Source organism: Lampetra fluviatilis, chromosome 40 (assembly GCF_964198595.1).
Source record: "Lampetra fluviatilis chromosome 40, kcLamFluv1.1, whole genome shotgun sequence".
Taxonomy (NCBI): Eukaryota; Metazoa; Chordata; class Hyperoartia; order Petromyzontiformes; family Petromyzontidae; genus Lampetra; species Lampetra fluviatilis.
Window position 1 is genome coordinate 5,285,025 of NC_136314.1, and position 16,265 is coordinate 5,301,289.

Here is a 16,265-nt window from a genome sequence, read left to right on the forward strand (position 1 = left end):
CAGGAAATTGAGTCTTCAGGTCCATACTAAGCACAGCCGCTCCAATACCGGCAACACAATGTCATTGTGTCTCTTTGTTTGTGTTTCTCCCTTGTGATTGGGGTTTCGTAGGAGGAGCGCCGAGATTGAAAGGGCACGGGGTGACCACAATGTGAATTGTTCTGTAACAAGGGCTCGAGAGGTTTGTAATTGCTGCGTTTCGTTCACGTGACAAACCTTACTCATTGTCTGTGTCGGGTGGTGGGTTAACGACACAGTTCTACTTCCGCGATATAACCCAACGAAATAAACATTTAGCATGGATTATAACAACTACAACAACTATAACAACAATAACAACAACTATAACAACAGCAATAGTCGCCGGCTGCAGGCTGACTCGGGGCGTGACACGTGACCCGCCGCCCTGCGTGGGCCACGTGACTTCCTCTTCCGGTCTGGGCCCCACGTGACTTCCTCTTCCGGTCTTGGCCCCACGTGGTCGGCTCGAGCCGCTGGGGATCAGCGATCGAGGGGTGATATGGGGACCCGCGTCGAGGGGGCCCGGGAGACCCCGCGGGAGACGTCGCGCCGCGTGTTCGTGGGCGGCCTCGTGGCGAGCGTGCGGCCCGAGGAGCTGCGGCGCCGCTTCGAGGCGTTCGGGGCCGTGGGGGACGTGGCGGTGAAGACGCGGAGCGACGAGACGGGTGAGGGGGGGGTGAGAGAGTGAGGGGGGTGAGTGAGAGAGTGAGGGGGGTGAGTGAGGGGGATGAGTGAGTGGGTGAGGGGGGGGGGATGAGTGAGGGGGGTGAGTGAGTGAGGGGGGTGAGTGAGTGAGTGAGGGGAGTGAGTGAGTGAGGGGGGTGAATGAGGGGGATGAGTGAGTGAGTGGGTGAGGGGGGGGGATGAGTGAGGGGGGGGATGAGTGAGAGGGGTGAGTGAGTGAGAGGGGTGAGTGAGTGAGGGGGGTGAGTGAGTGAGGGGGGTGAGTGAGTGAGGGGGGTGAGTGAGTGAGGGGGTGAGTGAGAGAGGGGGGTGAGTGAGAGAGGGGGGTGAGTGAGTGAGGTGGGTGAGTGAGTGAGGGGGGTGAGTGAGTGAGGGGAGTGAGTGAGTGAGGGGGGTGAGTGAGTGAGGGGGGTGAGTGAGTGAGTGAGTGAGGGGGGTGAGTGAGTGGGGGGGGGGGTGAGTGAGTGGGGGGGGGGTGAGTGAGTGGGGGGGGGGGTGAGTGAGGGGGGGAAGTGAGTGAGTGAGGGGGGGGAGTGAGTGAGTGAGGGGGGTGAGTGAGTGAGTGAGGGGGGTGAGTGAGTGAGTGAGGGGGGTGAGTGAGTGAGTGAGGGGGGTGAGTGAGTGAGTGAGGGGGGTGAGTGAGTGAGTGAGGGGGGTGAGTGAGTGAGTGAGGGGGGTGAGTGAGTGAGTGAGGGGGGGTGAGTGAGTGAGGGGGGTGAGTGAGTGAGTGAGGGGGGTGAGTGAGTGAGAGAGGGGGGTGAGTGAGTGAGAGAGGGGGGTGAGTGAGTGAGAGAGGGGGGTGAGTGAGTGAGAGAGGGGGGTGAGTGAGTGAGAGAGGGGGGTGAGTGAGTGAGTGAGGGGGGTGAGTGAGTGAGGGGGGTGAGTGAGTGAGGGGGGTGAGTGAGTGAGGGGGGTGAGTGAGTGAGGGGGGTGAGTGAGTGAGGGGGGTGAGTGAGTGAGGGGGGTGAGTGAGTGAGGGGGGTGAGTGAGTGAGGGGGGTGAGTGAGTGAGGGGGGTGAGTGAGTGAGGGGGGTGAGTGAGTGAGGGGGTGAGTGAGTGAGGGGGGTGAGTGAGGGGGGTGAGTGAGTGAGTGGGGGGAGTGAGTGAGTGAGGGGGGTGAGTGAGTGAGTGAGGGGGGTGAGTGAGTGAGGGGGGTGAGTGAGGGGGGTGAGTGAGTGAGGGGGGTGAGTGAGTGAGTGAGGGGGGTGAGTGAGGGGGATGAGTGAGTGAGGGGGGTGAGTGGGTTAGTGAGGGGGGTGAATGAGGGGGGGTTAAGGTGAAGGGGGGGGATGTGGAAGTGTGAAGGGATGAGGCACAGGGAATGGGGAGGTGAGGGATGTGATGAGGAGGACGATGAGTTGAGGTTGAGATGAAGTGAGGAGAACGGTGATGCAGGCAGGGTGAGGAGTCTAATCGGAGGGTTGTTGGGTAATAGGATAACGAGGTAAATGTGGTGAGGCGTGAGGTGCGGGAAGAGGGTTGAGGGGAAGCGAAGGGCGACAGGGGTGGTGAGTGAGTTGGTGAGGTGGAGGAGTAAATGAACGAGTGCGGAGTACGCGTCACGGCGAGGAGGAGGGATGGCGACCGGTGGTCAAGACTCACGCCAGAGTGCCAGCCAGAGGAGGAACGTTCCCATCAGCTGACCGCCGCGGAGATGGAGCGGCGAAGTCAGCTCTTGTAACCCGCGCTCCGCTGGGTTGTATCGCAGGACCGTGAGAGATGGCGACAGCTTGGGGAGGTCTTAATCCAGCAGTGCATAGAACATGGCTGACGGTGGTATTGAATGAGGACCTCGTGTGTGTTTGGGGGAGGGATGGCTCGGCGGTTTGCGCGCTGCGCTGTGAGCCCGGTGCCCCGACTTCCATTCCCGCTCTTGATGATCTGAGCCGGTTTTGGGGCCTCCAATTGGTGGACTCGGCCTCAAATGAATATCCGGTATGGTGCGTAAACATCCCCACTAGGGAGACAAAGGCGGCCGGGCGTGGACACCCGCTACCGCCTCGTGTGCCATGCCGGCCGTCATAGATGCTCGCTAACAGCACTTGCTCCCCCAGTCTGTTAAGGCTACACGGGGTACCTTTGTCTTTGTGTTGCAGGCACTCCCATCAAGACGTTCGCCTACGTGAACCTGCAGGCGAGTGACGCCGAGCTTCGGAAGTGTAAGGGAGAGTGCTTTGCAGAAGGGCCGTTGCCCGAAACGTCACATATTGTCTGCTTTTCCTTAAATCCCCAAAGCGTTCTTGATAAATGTGCCGAGTGTTGTCGAGGAGTGAGAAGAGTGAATGAGTGAGCGAGGCTATGACCACATGTGTGAGTGAATCATGATTACTATGCTTGCTTTGCGCAGAAAGCTTCACCGATTATTTTTAAGAGGGTGACTCCGAGTGCTTCCGCGTGTGTTGCGTGTCGTGCCGTCGTGTGGCCATGTGTTGTGTCACGTCGTGCCTCTGTGTTGTTTTCACTCCTCCTGGTGGTAGTTGTGGCGTGGTTGTGATGTGGTTGTGGCTGCGACATGGTTGTGATGCGGTTGCGGTGGTGACGCGGTTATAGCCGCAACGCGGTTGTGGTTGTGACTTGGATGTGTCTCCTCCAGGCTTCTCGGTGCTCAACCACACCAAGTGGAAGGGGGGTACCCTGCAGCTGGAGCTCGCCAAGGAGAGCTTCCTGCAGCGGTGAGCAAGTCATCGGATTACTCCGTGAACCCGGACCTGTAATCTGTTATCAGCAGTGGCGGCGGGTTAACTTCAAACCATTCCAGCGGCGTGGCTGCGTGTTACAGGAGCTCTGCGTTCATTTGAACTATCTACGTGGTGCGGGGTAACACAAAGATAAATATGCTCTGTGTAGCCTTAACAGACTGTTGGGGCAAGTCCCATTTGCGAGCACCTACGAAGACCGGTACAGTACACGAGTGGGGGTGGATGGCCGGCACCATGCCCGGCCACCTTCTTTATCTCGCCAGTGTTAAAGTTTACGCGGCGCGATAGGACTAGCGCACCTCCGATTAGCACGGTTTGGCTGCGTACGCTGCGAAATAATTTCAACATACATCCACGCATAGGGGAGGCGCAGGACCGGTCATGTTGATGACTTGGGTCACTCGTGCAAGTGAGACTATCCTGGTCTCCTGAGTGCCCACCTGCATCGTCTACTCCTCACACCCCCCCCCCCCTTCCCTCAGGCTGGAGAAGGAGCGAGCGGAACGCGCGGTGGCGAAGGAGGAGGAGGTGGGGGCCGCGGGGGGTGGGGGCCCAGTGAACCCTCCCCTCCTGGTGGCGCTCAACGCCGCCGGCGCCGCCAACTTCCACATGCGCGGTGTCGTCCCGGGCACCGAGGTGCCGGGGGTTCCGGTACGGCGCCAGCTCGCTCGCCCTATCGCTCTCCACGTCCGTCAACCCCTCGCTCGCTCACTGGCTCGCTCAACCCTCGTTTACCCACTCGCTCACCCGTCGCTCACTCCCTCGCTCGCTCAACCCTCGCTTACCCACTCGCTCACCCGTCACTCACTCCCTCGCTCGCTCAACCTCGTTTACCCACTCGCTCACCCGCCTCTCACTCCCTCGCTCGCTCAACCCTCGCTTACCCACTCGCTCACCCGTCACTCACTCCCTCGCTCGCTCAACCTCGTTTACCCACTCGCTCACCCGCCTCTCACTCCCTCGCTCGCTCAACCTCGTTTACCCACTCGCTCACCCGCCTCTCACTCCCTCGCTCGCTCAACCCTCGCTTACCCACTCGCTCACCCGTCACTCACTCCCTCGCTCGCTCAACCCTCGCTTACCCACTCGCTCACCCGTCGCTCACTCCCTCGCTCGCTCAACCCTCGCTTACCCACTCGCTCACCCGTCACTCACTCCCTCGCTCGCTCAACCTCGTTTACCCACTCGCTCACCCGCCTCTCACTCCCTCGCTCGCTCAACCTCGTTTACCCACTCGCTCACCCGCCTCTCACTCCCTCGCTCGCTCAACCCTCGCTTACCCACTCGCTCACCCGTCGCTCACTCCCTCGCTCGCTCAACCCTCGCTTACCCACTCGCTCACCCGTCACTCACTCCCTCGCTCGCTCAACCTCGTTTACCCACTCGCTCACCCGCCTCTCACTCCCTCGCTCGCTCAACCTCGTTTACCCACTCGCTCACCCGCCTCTCACTCCCTCGCTCGCTCAACCCTCGCTTACCCACTCGCTCACCCGTCGCTCACTCCCTCGCTCGCTCAACCCTCGCTTACCCACTCGCTCACCCGTCACTCACTCCCTCGCTCGCTCAACCTCGCTTACCCACTCGCTCACCCGTCGCTCACTCCCTCGCTCGCTCAACCCTCGCTTACCCACTCGCTCACCCGTCGCTCACTCCCTCGCTTGCTCGCTCAACCCTCGCTTACCGTTGGGTGAGTGTGTGTGGTTGGGTGACTGTGAGTGTGGTTGAGTGACTGAGTGTGTGTGGTTGGTCTTGTTTAGTGACTGTGTGTGGTTTGTGTGGTTGGGTGGTTGGTTCCAGGACTGGGTGGTGAGCAAGTTTGGGAGAGTGCTGCCCATCGTGAAGGTGAGAAGAAAAGACAAAAAGAAAATATCCTTCACTGCGTCGACGACCGGAGACCTGTGTCTCCACGTGTCTCTGTGTGTCTCCACATGTCTCTGTGTGTCTTCACGTGTCTCTGTGTGTCTCCAGGTGTCTCTGTGTGTCTCCTGTCTCCAAGTGTCTCTTGGTGTGTTTGTGTATCTTCCGTCTTCCAGTGTATCTCTTACCGTGTGTGTTTGTCTCCGAGTGTCTCTTGGTGTCTCCTTGTTTCTCTGAATGCCGATGTGTGTCTCCAAGTGTCTCCGTGTGTCTCCTTCTGTCTCTGAGTGTGTCCTTGCGTCCTGTCTTGTATCCATGTTGAACATTGCAGATATGAGCAGCTGAAACAGCTGCACATACCGCAATGTCTCAGCTTTCTAGCCATGCAATGGCGCTGGCTGTCAGCTGGTGAATCGCTCTAGTGCCACCACCATTCAGAACCAAGAGACTCGCAGAGACCCACAGAATCACACCGAGACACATGTACTCACACAGAGACCCATAGACTCGCACATAGACTCGCACAGATACCCATAGACTATCTCTGCATGTCACTGTGTGTCTGCATGTCACTGTGTCTGTGTGTCACTGTGTCTGTGTGTCACTGTGTCTATGTGTGTCACTGTGTCCCTAGATGTCTCTTTAAAAGCTACTCGTAGCTTACATCCATTTATCATCTGCTGCTAGATGAAGGCCTCCACATGCCGTGTCCGTCACGGGAGTTGTTGGTCAGTGTGGATTTCTCTGCCCAAAACCCCTGCTTTGCCAGCGTGGTTTGTGGTTAGGGTTAGCATTAGCAATTAGGGTTAGCGGTTAGGGTTAGTGGTTAGGGTTCACGGTTACGGTAAACGGTTAGGGTTAAGTAGTCAGTGTTAGTGGTTGGGGTGAGGGTTAGCGGATAGGGTTTGCGGTCCGGGTTTGGGACCGTGGCCAAGCCGTTCCGCCCTTGACTCCTCCGTGCTCACGTCATCCGGTACGACCCGTCCAAATTCTGCCACAACCTCAAGCGCCTGGCGGCGCCGGAAGCTGACGCCCCCCCCACGCCGGTGAGCCAGCTCACCTGGCAGCTCCACGATGACCGCGACGGCGACGACGAGAAGAAGAAGAAGAAAAAGACGAAGCGGCCAGAACGGCCGCCCGCTGCCCGACGCGACGCCGCGGCGACACCGAAGTCGGCGTCGCGCAACAACCGCGGCGGCGCCGGCGCCCGTGGCAACGGCGCCGAATCCGACGAGGCGGACTCGGGAGAGGAGCTGGCGCGCATGGTGGAGGCGGCGGCGCAGGCGGAGGAGCGGCCGCGGCAGCGCCGCCTGCGTGACGACGGCGACCAGGAGCTGGAGGTGGTGCCCGTCGGGTTTGTGCCCTCGCGGCCCCGCGCCGGCGACGCGAGCGACGGCGACGATTCCGACGGCGAGGAGGGCGGATTTGTACGGTTGCCGCGGGCGACGGAACGTGATGTTGTCGCCGTGGCGACCGGGGAAGCGCGGGCTGCCGCGTTACCCCGGCCGACCCCGAAACGCGGAGCTACTCCAGGCACTGCCGGAGCGGAGGGGAAGAAGCGGAAACGCGTTGGGAAGAGTTGCCCACATTGCAGCAAGGAGTTAGCGGAGGAGGAGGATGATGATCATGAGGAGGATGAGGAGGATGAGGAGGAGGATGAGGAGTATGCGAAAATGATGCAGGGCTGCTACCGCCTCGAGATGAGCCTTGACGACCTCCGCGCGGCCGTCTCGGGGTCTCAGGGGGGTGGCCCCGACGACGACCCCAGCGACCGTGACGACGACCCCAGCGACCGCAACAAACTCAACGGCCCGGAGCGTGAACCCCGAGTGGCGGAGCCAGAGCCAAAGCGTGGAGCGCCGACTCCGGGAAGAAGTTCCACCACCCGCAGTAGCAGCAAAAAAAAACTGAAACGTGATTCTGTGGACAGGGACGTTGACGAGGTGCGTGACGAGGAGGGACGGCACAGCTCTCGGCCGCCCCTGTTCCTCGGCACGCGCTGGCTGTTCGCAGACACTCGGGACGGCGGCGGTGGCAGAGGAGGGGGACCTCGGGAGATTGGACCGGCCGGGTCGCCCGCTCGCCCGGCACCGGGAGATGAAGATGAGAGCGGCCGGGGAGCGGGCGACGAGGAGGAGGATGTGCAGGAGGAGAAGCAGGAGGAGGAGGTTTTGTGTCGCAAATCTAAAAGCAAGAAGAGGAAGAAGGTAGAGAAGGAGGTGGTGGAGGAGGAAGAGGAGGTGGAGGAGAACGCTTTGTATTGCAAAATCAACAGCAAAACAAAGAAGAAAAAGAAGAAAGAAGAGGAGGAGGAGGTGGAGGAGGAGGTGGAGGAGGTGGAGGAGGAGGTGGAGGAGGAGGTGGAGGAGGAGGAGGTGGAGGAGGAGGTGGAGGAGGAGGTGGAGGAGGAGGTGGAGGAGGAGGTGGAGGAGGAGGTGGAGGAGGAGGTGGAGGTGGAGAGCGTGTGTCACAAAACCAAGAAGAAAAAGAAGAGGAAGCAAGCAAAGGATGAGGTCGAGGAGAGGGATCACAAGGAGTTCGCGGGGTCGCGACCCCAGGAGGAGGAGGGGCAGGAAGAGGCGGCCATGGCAAGGCCGGGTCGTGTCGTCAAGGTAACACCCCCTCACCTCTTCCCCTGCTCATCCCCCTCATCCTCTAACCTCCTCACCCCCTCACCTGCTCCCTCATTGCTCACCTCACCCTGTCACCTCCTCCGCTCACCCCCTTTATTCTCTAACCTCCTCACACGCTCACCTCTTCCTCACCTCGCCTCCTCTCTCGTTCACCACCTCACCCCTCACCTCCTCTCCCGTTGACCACCTCACCAAGTGCCGCTGTCGCCTCCTCACCCCGCAGACCGGGTTTGGAGAGGACGAGCGCTTCCGTCTGGACGGGAGGTTTGAAGACGACGACAACGACGAGGGGCCGCAGGGGGGCGGTGACGGTGAGGATGACCGCCCACTCCTTCCTCACCGCGCTCACCCCTCGTCCCTCTTGCTCACCCCTCGTCCCTCGCTCACTTGTTCCCCACCCCTCACTCCCTCCTTGCCCCCTCTTTTAATTCCTTTCCTCGCTCTCCTCTCGCTCGTTCCCCAACCTCCTCACTCACCACCCCTCTGCTCATTCCTTCCCTCGGTCGTTCCCTCACCCCCTCGCTCACCTCTCTCCCACTCCTTCCCTCTCTCCATTGCTCACCCCGTGTTTATGGCGGTTTCATCATTGACACCATCACCCTGCCACAGTGTGTGCGTGTGTGAATGTGTGCACGTGCGTTTGTGTGCGTGTGTCTGCATGTGTGTGTGAGTGTGGGTGGGTGTGGGTGTGAGTGTGTGCGTGTGTGTGCGTGCGTCTGCGAGTGTGTGAATGTGCGTGCGTGTGTGTGTGTGTGTGTGCGTGCGTGTGTGTGTGAGTGTGCGTGTGTGCATGCGTGCGTCTGTGTGTGTGCGCGTGTGCGTGCGTCTGCATGTGTGTTACTGACCCGCCCCTACTCGATATCTGTGGAAAAGAGCTTCATGGCTCATGAGATTCCTCGTAAGTTGAAATGAAGATTCTGGTTCTGTGTGCGCGTCAGGTGTGGAGACACCAGGGGGCTCGCAGCTGAAGCAGCCCAAGAGTGGGGGGCTCGGGAAGGGGGCCGTGCCCCCAGCCGCCTCCCAGCAGCAGCCAAAGGGGGCCAAGCGCACCACCCTCAGGTGGCCACCGCACACGCACACACACGCACACACACACAGCACACACACGCACACACACGCACACACGCACACACACACAGCACACACAGCACGCACGCGCTCACACACAGCACACACACACACACACGCACACACGCACACACGCACACACACACAGCACACACACAGCACACACAGCACGCACGCGCTCACACACAGCACACACGCGCGCGCACACGCACTCACACACAGCACACACAGCGCACGCACGCACACACACACAGCACACACACGCCCACACACACGTATTTCGGTACACACACACGCTCACACACACACACACGTATATATGTACACGCATACAGACACGTACGCACGTACACACACGTATGCACGTACACACACGCACGTACACGCACGCACGTACACACACGCACGTACACGTATGTACGTGCACGCACACACGCACTCACGTCGACTCGGCCTTGAATGAGTGCCTGGTGCATGTGTAAACATCAGCACTGGAGAGACAAAGGAGGCCGAAAGTGATTCTGGCCACAACGACCCTCATGTGTGGCATGCCGGCCTTCATAGGTGCTCGCTAATAGCACTTGCCCCACCAGTCGGTTAAAGGCTACGCGGGGGATCTTTGTCTGTGGTGTGCGAGCAGCAAGGCAGAGCGGAGGCAGCGCCGCGAGGAGGAGAGGTGGGGGCCGCCGGTCTCCGCAGACACCTACTACCACGTGACCTCCGACCTCAAGCAGCTGTTTGGCGGGGGGCAGGAGGAGAAGCGGGAGGAGAAGGGGGCCGTGGACGAGGGCCCCCCCCCAACCCAGTTTGCGTTTGAATTCCTCTCGGGGGGCTCCGGATCAACGGAGGCTCGGGAGCAGGGCGGCTTTTCCTTCTGCTTCTCCGTTCCGGAGGGAGCTCGGGAACTCGTTCCGGCCGGTACGCCTGCTCGCCCGCTCACTCGCCCCCACGCACTCGCCCGCTCACTCGCCCGCTCACTCGACCCCACGCGCTCGCCCGCTCACTCGCCCGCTCACTCGACCCCACGCGCTCGCCCGCTCACTCGCCCGCTCACTCGCCCCCACGCACTCGCCCGCTCACTCGCCCGCTCACTCGACCCCACGCGCTCGCCCGCTCACTCGCCCGCTCACTCGACCCCACGCGCTCGCCCGCTCACTCGCCCGCTCACTCGCCCCCACGCACTCGCCCGCTCACTCGCCCGCTCACTCGCCCGCTCACTCGACCCCACGCGCTCGCCCGCTCACTCGCCCGCTCACTCGCCCCCACGCACTCGCCCGCTCACTCGCCCACTCACTCGACCCCACGCGCTCGCCCGCTCACTCGCCCGCTCACTCGCCCCCACGCACTCGCCCGCTCACTCGCCCGCTCACTCGACCCCACGCGCTCGCCCGCTCACTCGCCCGCTCACTCGACCCCACGCACTCGCCCGCTCACTCGCCCCCACGCACTCGCCCCCACGCACTCGCCCGCTCACTCGCTCCCACGCACTCGCCCGCTCACTCGCCCCCACGCACTCGCCCGCTCACTCGCCCCCACGGACTCGCCCGCTCACTCGCCCCCACGCACTCGCCCGCTCACTCGCCCACTGACCCCAACGCCTCTCGCTGGCTTGCCCACCGACTTGCGCCTCTCCGTTGCCAGGAGACCGGAAGTCGGTTCCGTTTCAACCGGATGGGAGTTTCCACGACAGCAGCTCGGAAGAGGAGGAGCAGGACGAGGTGGAGGAAGAAAAGGAGGTGGAGGGGGCAGGGAAGCTCGGGTACGGTGGAATGTAGTGAAGTGCGGGCGTCGTGTTGCTCCTCATTTATTCACTCGGCACAACCCGGCTCGGTGGTGTAGGGTAACGCGGTGAGCGAGCGCCTTGCGTCTGTGTGTCTCGCCGTGTCTCCCCGTCTCCCCGTGTCTCACCGTGTCTCACCGTGTCTCGCTTCGTCTCTCGCCGTGTCTCACCGTGTCCCGCCGTGTCTCACCATGTCTCCCCGTGTCTCGCCGTGTTTCGCCGTGTCTCCCCGTGTCTCCCCGTGTCTCACCGTGTCTCCCCGTGTCTCACCATGTCTCACCGTGTCTCGCCTCGTCTCTCGCCGTGTCTCACCGTGTCCCGCCGTGTCTCACCATGTCTCCCCGTGTCTCGCCGTGTCTCCCCGTGTCTCCCCGTGTCTCACCGTGTCTCCCCGTGTCTCACCGTGTCTCACCGTGTCTCACCGTGTCTCGCCTCGTCTCTCGCCGTGTCTCACCGTGTCTCGCCGTGTCTCCCCCAGGTCTCTCTCGACTGCATCAGGACTCAAATGTTTCTTCTTCACGAAGGACGACGCAAGGCTCACGGGTGAGGGGTGCACAACACTCGCTCCCCCTTGGCAATACCACACTCACCCTCACCACACCCACGTCTTATACGCTGATGTTAATCACACTCACCCCTCACCACATTCGCCTCTCACGCTCGCCCTCATGACGCTCACCTCAAACCTACGAGGTAAGGTAGTTTGCGCACTGCACTGAACCCGACGACCCAAGTTCGATTCCCGCTCACGACCAACGTTAGTTACGGTCATCTCAACTGGCCCTGTGCCTCCCTTGGATCAACTCGGCCTCAAATCAGTACCTGGTGCAGTGTTTAAACATCAGCACTGGGGAGACAAAGGCGGCCGGGGCCTGGCGCTGTCCACACCACCCTCTCGTGGCACCGTGCCAACCTTCCATCGGTGCTCACTCGCAGCACTTTTCCGAAAGTCTCTCAAGGCTATAGGGGGGATCTTTGTCTTTGTGTGCATGCAGAAGGCCCGCAGTCGTTCTGTCGGAGCGAGGCGATGGAGCAAGTGAGGGACGGCTGGGAGGAGATGCGAGCCAACCTCAGACAGGTGAGCGCTCACCAGAGCCACATCGCCTCCTGACCCTCACCCCTAACCCAGCCAAAGGCTCTCGGGTCTGACCTGTGACCCCTTGAACCGTGACCTCCGTGCGTGACGCCCCGTGAGCGGTGTAAAATGCAAGGTTATCTGACCAGCTGGCTCGGCAGCAGCGGAGTGAGCGGCTAACAAATTCAAATCCTGGTTTGGAGGATTTGAACTTTGTGGACAACCAAGTCTCACATGGGTTGTCCACTGTAGTCTGCGCTCCTTCAACGGAGGAGCAAAACCACGACACAAACGCTCTCTCTCTCCTCAAGCCCTGTGCCCTCCCTTCTGTCGCCCCCCATGCTCTCTCTGCTGCAGGATTACCGCAAGAAGCACAAGGACGCCATTCGCAAGAGTCGCACCAAGCCTGGCACTACTAAGTAGCCGGCATGGGGGGCGCCGTGGGAGGACACGGGGTGGACACGGGATGGACACGGGGTGGACATGGGGTGGACACGGGGTGGACACCTCGCGACGCGTGGACACCTCGCGACGCGTGGACACCTCGCGACGCGTGGACACCTCGCGACGCGTGGACACCTCGCGACGCGTGGACACCTCGCGACGCGTGCACCGTGTATTTTCCATAATAGAGGTGCTTTGGGTTAGATCGCATAAATATATAATTGTGTCGTTAAACCCGCCACCACCCGACACAGCCAATTAGTAAGGGTTGTCACGTAAACAACGTGGCAGCTAGCTTCATCAGGCGACAGCCAGATTTGTGGAGAAGTCCATCTGTTTCATTCCTTGTAGAGGCCTTTACATGACAACCCTTATTAATTGGCTGTGTCGGGTAGTGGCCGGCTGAACGACACATTTTTATATTTCCGCGATCTAACTCAAAAAACCTGAATTATGGATGATATTGGTCACGAAAGAGCTACGTGTTAAAATGACCGTGTATATTTTTAATAAACAACGATATTTGATGTATTTTTATTTCCTGCCCTCCCCCCCCGCACCGAGTCTGCGCTATGAGTGCTATGACATGAGATCAAGAACCCATTCAACCCACGGAAGCGGATATTGCAGAGCTACCTCCAAGGCCCCGCTCTGCACTTGACGTCTGGTCCACAGAAGAGGCGGCGGCTCATTCCCACCCCCCAGTTTGACTGCCACAGGATGACGCAAGTCATCCTATTGCAGTCAAACTGGTATCGTTCATTCTTAGGGTTGGAATTTTGACAAATTAAGCACGGCACAAATAATTTTTAATGTGATGCATATTTTTTGGGCGACCGGGCCGAGACCATCATCAACTTGCTGCACTTGACAAGACGGTTTAATCACCAAGGCTGCCGGGATTCTGAACCCGGGTATTTCGGCGGTCCCAGCGCAACGTCTCGGAGCGGCGGGGCCACGTCCGCAACGGAGTGGGAGAAGCGGGGCAAGGGTAGCAGCCATGCCCTCCGAGCTGGGGTTGGTAACGATGCGCGTGGATGAATCGATTTAAGTCGGTTTCTTCCACCGGGACCGTGGTTGTAACAGCCAGTCTAAGATGTGTGACCAATGAGACGGACACAACGCAATGGTGATGGCGATGATGGTTGGGCTGCGGCGGAGCAGACGGGAAACGAGACAAACGAGGGTTCTCCAATCGCAGATCGCGCACCGCAGCAAGTCGTCAAGTCTCCGCAGTTGGCTCGATCGTGGTGGGAGAGGACGGGCGGTCCGGATATCATTAAAAAAACACGGATAATGCAAATCACGTCCTTTTAAAATTGAACGCGTGCGCGTAATAACTTCTATTTTGAATGAATACGTTAAAAAAGACGCGTTCATTTACCGATGCGTCGTCTTATTTCTTGGCTGCTCAGACGAGTTTGTCGCTTTGACGTTTGCTGTCACGTGGGCACCGAGTTGCTAATCCTCGACGAGAGAGGAGCAGCGCCTATATACAGCATGGTTGTATTTTGGCAGTTTCATCACCGATCCTATGATAAATCCGTCCACAATACAATTGAGACTTCAACGTAACCTAAGAAATCCTTGGGTCGGGTATTGATGTTACTTTCTGACCCGCCCCTACTGGACAGCTGTGATAAGGAGCTTCATAGCTCGTCAGATTCCTCCAGGATAAATAGAAGATTGTATTTCTAATTACCAATTTCAGTGCACCTTCCTCGATTGTGTGGTGCCACGACCGCGGAGCCACTCCGCAAGCGCTGCGACTCCCCCTAGCCCCGCACTGAAGGCGCACGCGCCGCACACGCACACACGGAGTGTCCCGGCGGGGGGTCGCCCGGCACCACGGGTTTTCATCCAAAGGGCCCCTAGAGGGGAAGTTCCGCGGTTTCCCGGTGCCAGGAGATTGGCCGACCCCCCCAGGACAACTCACATTGCGGCCCCCCCAGGACAACTCACATTGCGGCCCCCCCAGGACAACTCACATTGCGGCCCCGCTAAATTGACTTAAACATGTTATGGGCGCAGAGAAGCGCACCGGGCTAATCGCAATGAGACGCTCACAGCAGCGGGGAGGGGCCGGGGTGAAATATCACGCGAGCGGCGCAGACGAGGAGGTGGGAGGGAAATCCCTGCGCACACCGCGGGTTTGTATTTGGCAGCCGGGCGGCCACTCGGGGTAAACCGGCGGAGTCGGGGGTAAAGAATGCGGGCGCGGAGACAATGAGCCCGGGGGAGAGCGTCACGTGATGCCCGAGGTAACGGCAGCGAAACGTTTGAAAGTCAAAAGGTAAGCGCACGATTGGCTGCGCAGGGCATGAAAAGGGGAACCCGAAACGGTTCAGGGGTCTTCCGATCTCCGGCCGCTTGGTGACCGACTCCCTCCCTGCCTCCTCGACGCAAGCGAGTGCCGCCACGAGACAGCGCCAGAGGCGAGGTTCTCTCCCATCTCCGTCCTCTCTCCGCGTCCGTGCGACGCCGCGAGAGCGGCCGCGAGGTGCGTCGCAGGGCGCGTGGGTAACTGGGGGATTGCGGAGTCGCAGGATCGGCTCTGATCGCAGAATATCTCCTACGGGCAGTGCAAAGTTTTTGCGCCGCGAATAAAAACATTAGCACAGAGCTTCGGCGCAGTGCTTGTGACTTGCGTGTGGAGCAGCTGCGTGGGGGCCGAGCCGCAGCCCGAGCGCTCGTTAGAATGTAATCGCCTGCAGGGGCGCGCGTGTTCGCGCAGCGGCTGTCGCGTCAGCGGTGGTGCGTGTGGTGTGTGCGTGGTGCGTGCGTGGTTTGTGTGTGTGTGGTGTGATGTGTGTGTAGTGTGATGTGTGTGTGGTGCGTGTGGTGTGTGCGTGGTGTGTGTGTGGTTTGTGTGTGTGTGGTGTGATGTGTGTGTGGTGCGTATGTGTGTGCTGTGTGTGTGCTGTGTGTGCGTGGTGTGTGTGCTGTGTGTGGTCCGTGTGTGCTGTGTGTGTGTTGTGTGTGTGCTGTGTATGTGTTGTGTGTGTGTTGTGTGTGTGCTGTGTGTGCTGTGTGTGTGTTGTGTGTGTGCTGTGTGTGTGCTGTGTGTGTGTTGTGTGTGTGCTGTGTGTGCTGTGTGTGTGGTGCGTGTGGTGTGTGTGCTGTGTGTGGTGTGTGTGCTGTGTGTGGTCCGTGTGTGTTGTGTGTGTGCTGTGTGTGCTGTGTGTGTGTTGTGTGTGTGCTGTGTGTGTGCTGTGTGTGTGTTGTGTGTGTGCTGTGTGTGCTGTGTGTGTGGTGCGTGTGGTGTGTGTGCTGTGTGTGGTGTGTGTGCTGTGTGTGGTCCGTGTGTGTGCTGTGTGTGCTGTGTGTGTGTTGTGTATGGCGTAACCCCGCGCGGCGGTGAGCCAGCACTTTAGCGATGTCCCTCAGAGGGGGGGGCGATCGACGCGGTGGAGGAGGAGGGAGTGGAGAAGGAGGGGGTGGACGTCGCCCCCCACAATTGCACCAATTCTTGTGCACCATTCCAGTGCCCTCGTGACCTCTGGCTCAAAGGCGCTATACAAGTGGACATTATTGTTGTTCATTAGAATATTTTTAACTTGGAAAAATATTTTCGTGATGATACGAGGCCTCTCGTTTCCTAACGTTGTTGCCCGGGGTGTCAGCTGACGCATCGCGATTGAGCCACGCGCACAGCGAGCTGAGGGGTGCCAGGGGGTCAGGGTCGGGGTCAGGGTCGGGGTCAGGGTCGGGGTGTGGCCGTGAGCTGCGCTGCGTCCCCTGCCAGCGACGCTGATGCGGGATGGTGACAGCGAGAGGCATCACGTGATGCGGGATGGTGACAGCATCCCGCACCACGTGATGCCTCTCGCTGTCACCATCCCGCATCACGTGGTGCGGGATGGTGACAGCGAGAGGCTTGAAGGAGGGTCGTGACGCAGCACGCGAGCTGCATCACGTGATGCGGCACTGGTCCCGGTGCAGTGCACCGAATTCAGTGCGCCAATTCCATTGCTCGGAATACGGCGCACCGGGTCCCACTTCAC

At 60.0% G+C, this 16,265-nt stretch overlaps 1 protein-coding gene across 1 annotated transcript; it reads left to right on the forward strand.

Annotated features, from left to right (window-relative positions):
- Window positions 1-466: 466 nt before the first annotated feature.
- NOL8 (nucleolar protein 8) lies at window positions 467-14,942 on the forward strand. Its single transcript, XM_078875145.1, has 13 exons — window positions 467-686; window positions 2,802-2,864; window positions 3,299-3,377; window positions 3,887-4,055; window positions 5,202-5,270; window positions 6,227-7,873; window positions 8,118-8,205; window positions 8,833-8,953; window positions 9,603-9,880; window positions 10,604-10,721; window positions 11,221-11,285; window positions 11,738-11,820; window positions 12,175-14,942. Exons 1-13 carry the CDS (start codon window positions 521-523, stop codon window positions 12,238-12,240), a joined length of 3,012 nt encoding a protein of 1,003 aa, XP_078731271.1. The 5' UTR covers window positions 467-520; the 3' UTR covers window positions 12,241-14,942.
- The last annotated feature ends 1,323 nt before the right edge of the window (window positions 14,943-16,265 follow it).

Excerpts from the sequence above, each read along its gene's own strand:
- NOL8 (XM_078875145.1), top strand. The coding sequence starts at position 521 with ATGGGGACCCGCGTCGAGGGGGCCCGGGAGACCCCGCGGGAGACGTCG. Across the intron at positions 687-2,801 it reads GACGCGGAGCGACGAGACGG|GCACTCCCATCAAGACGTTC; the intron begins GTGAGGGGGGGG and ends TTTGTGTTGCAG. Across the intron at positions 8,954-9,602 it reads GCCAAGCGCACCACCCTCAG|CAAGGCAGAGCGGAGGCAGC; the intron begins GTGGCCACCGCA and ends GTGTGCGAGCAG.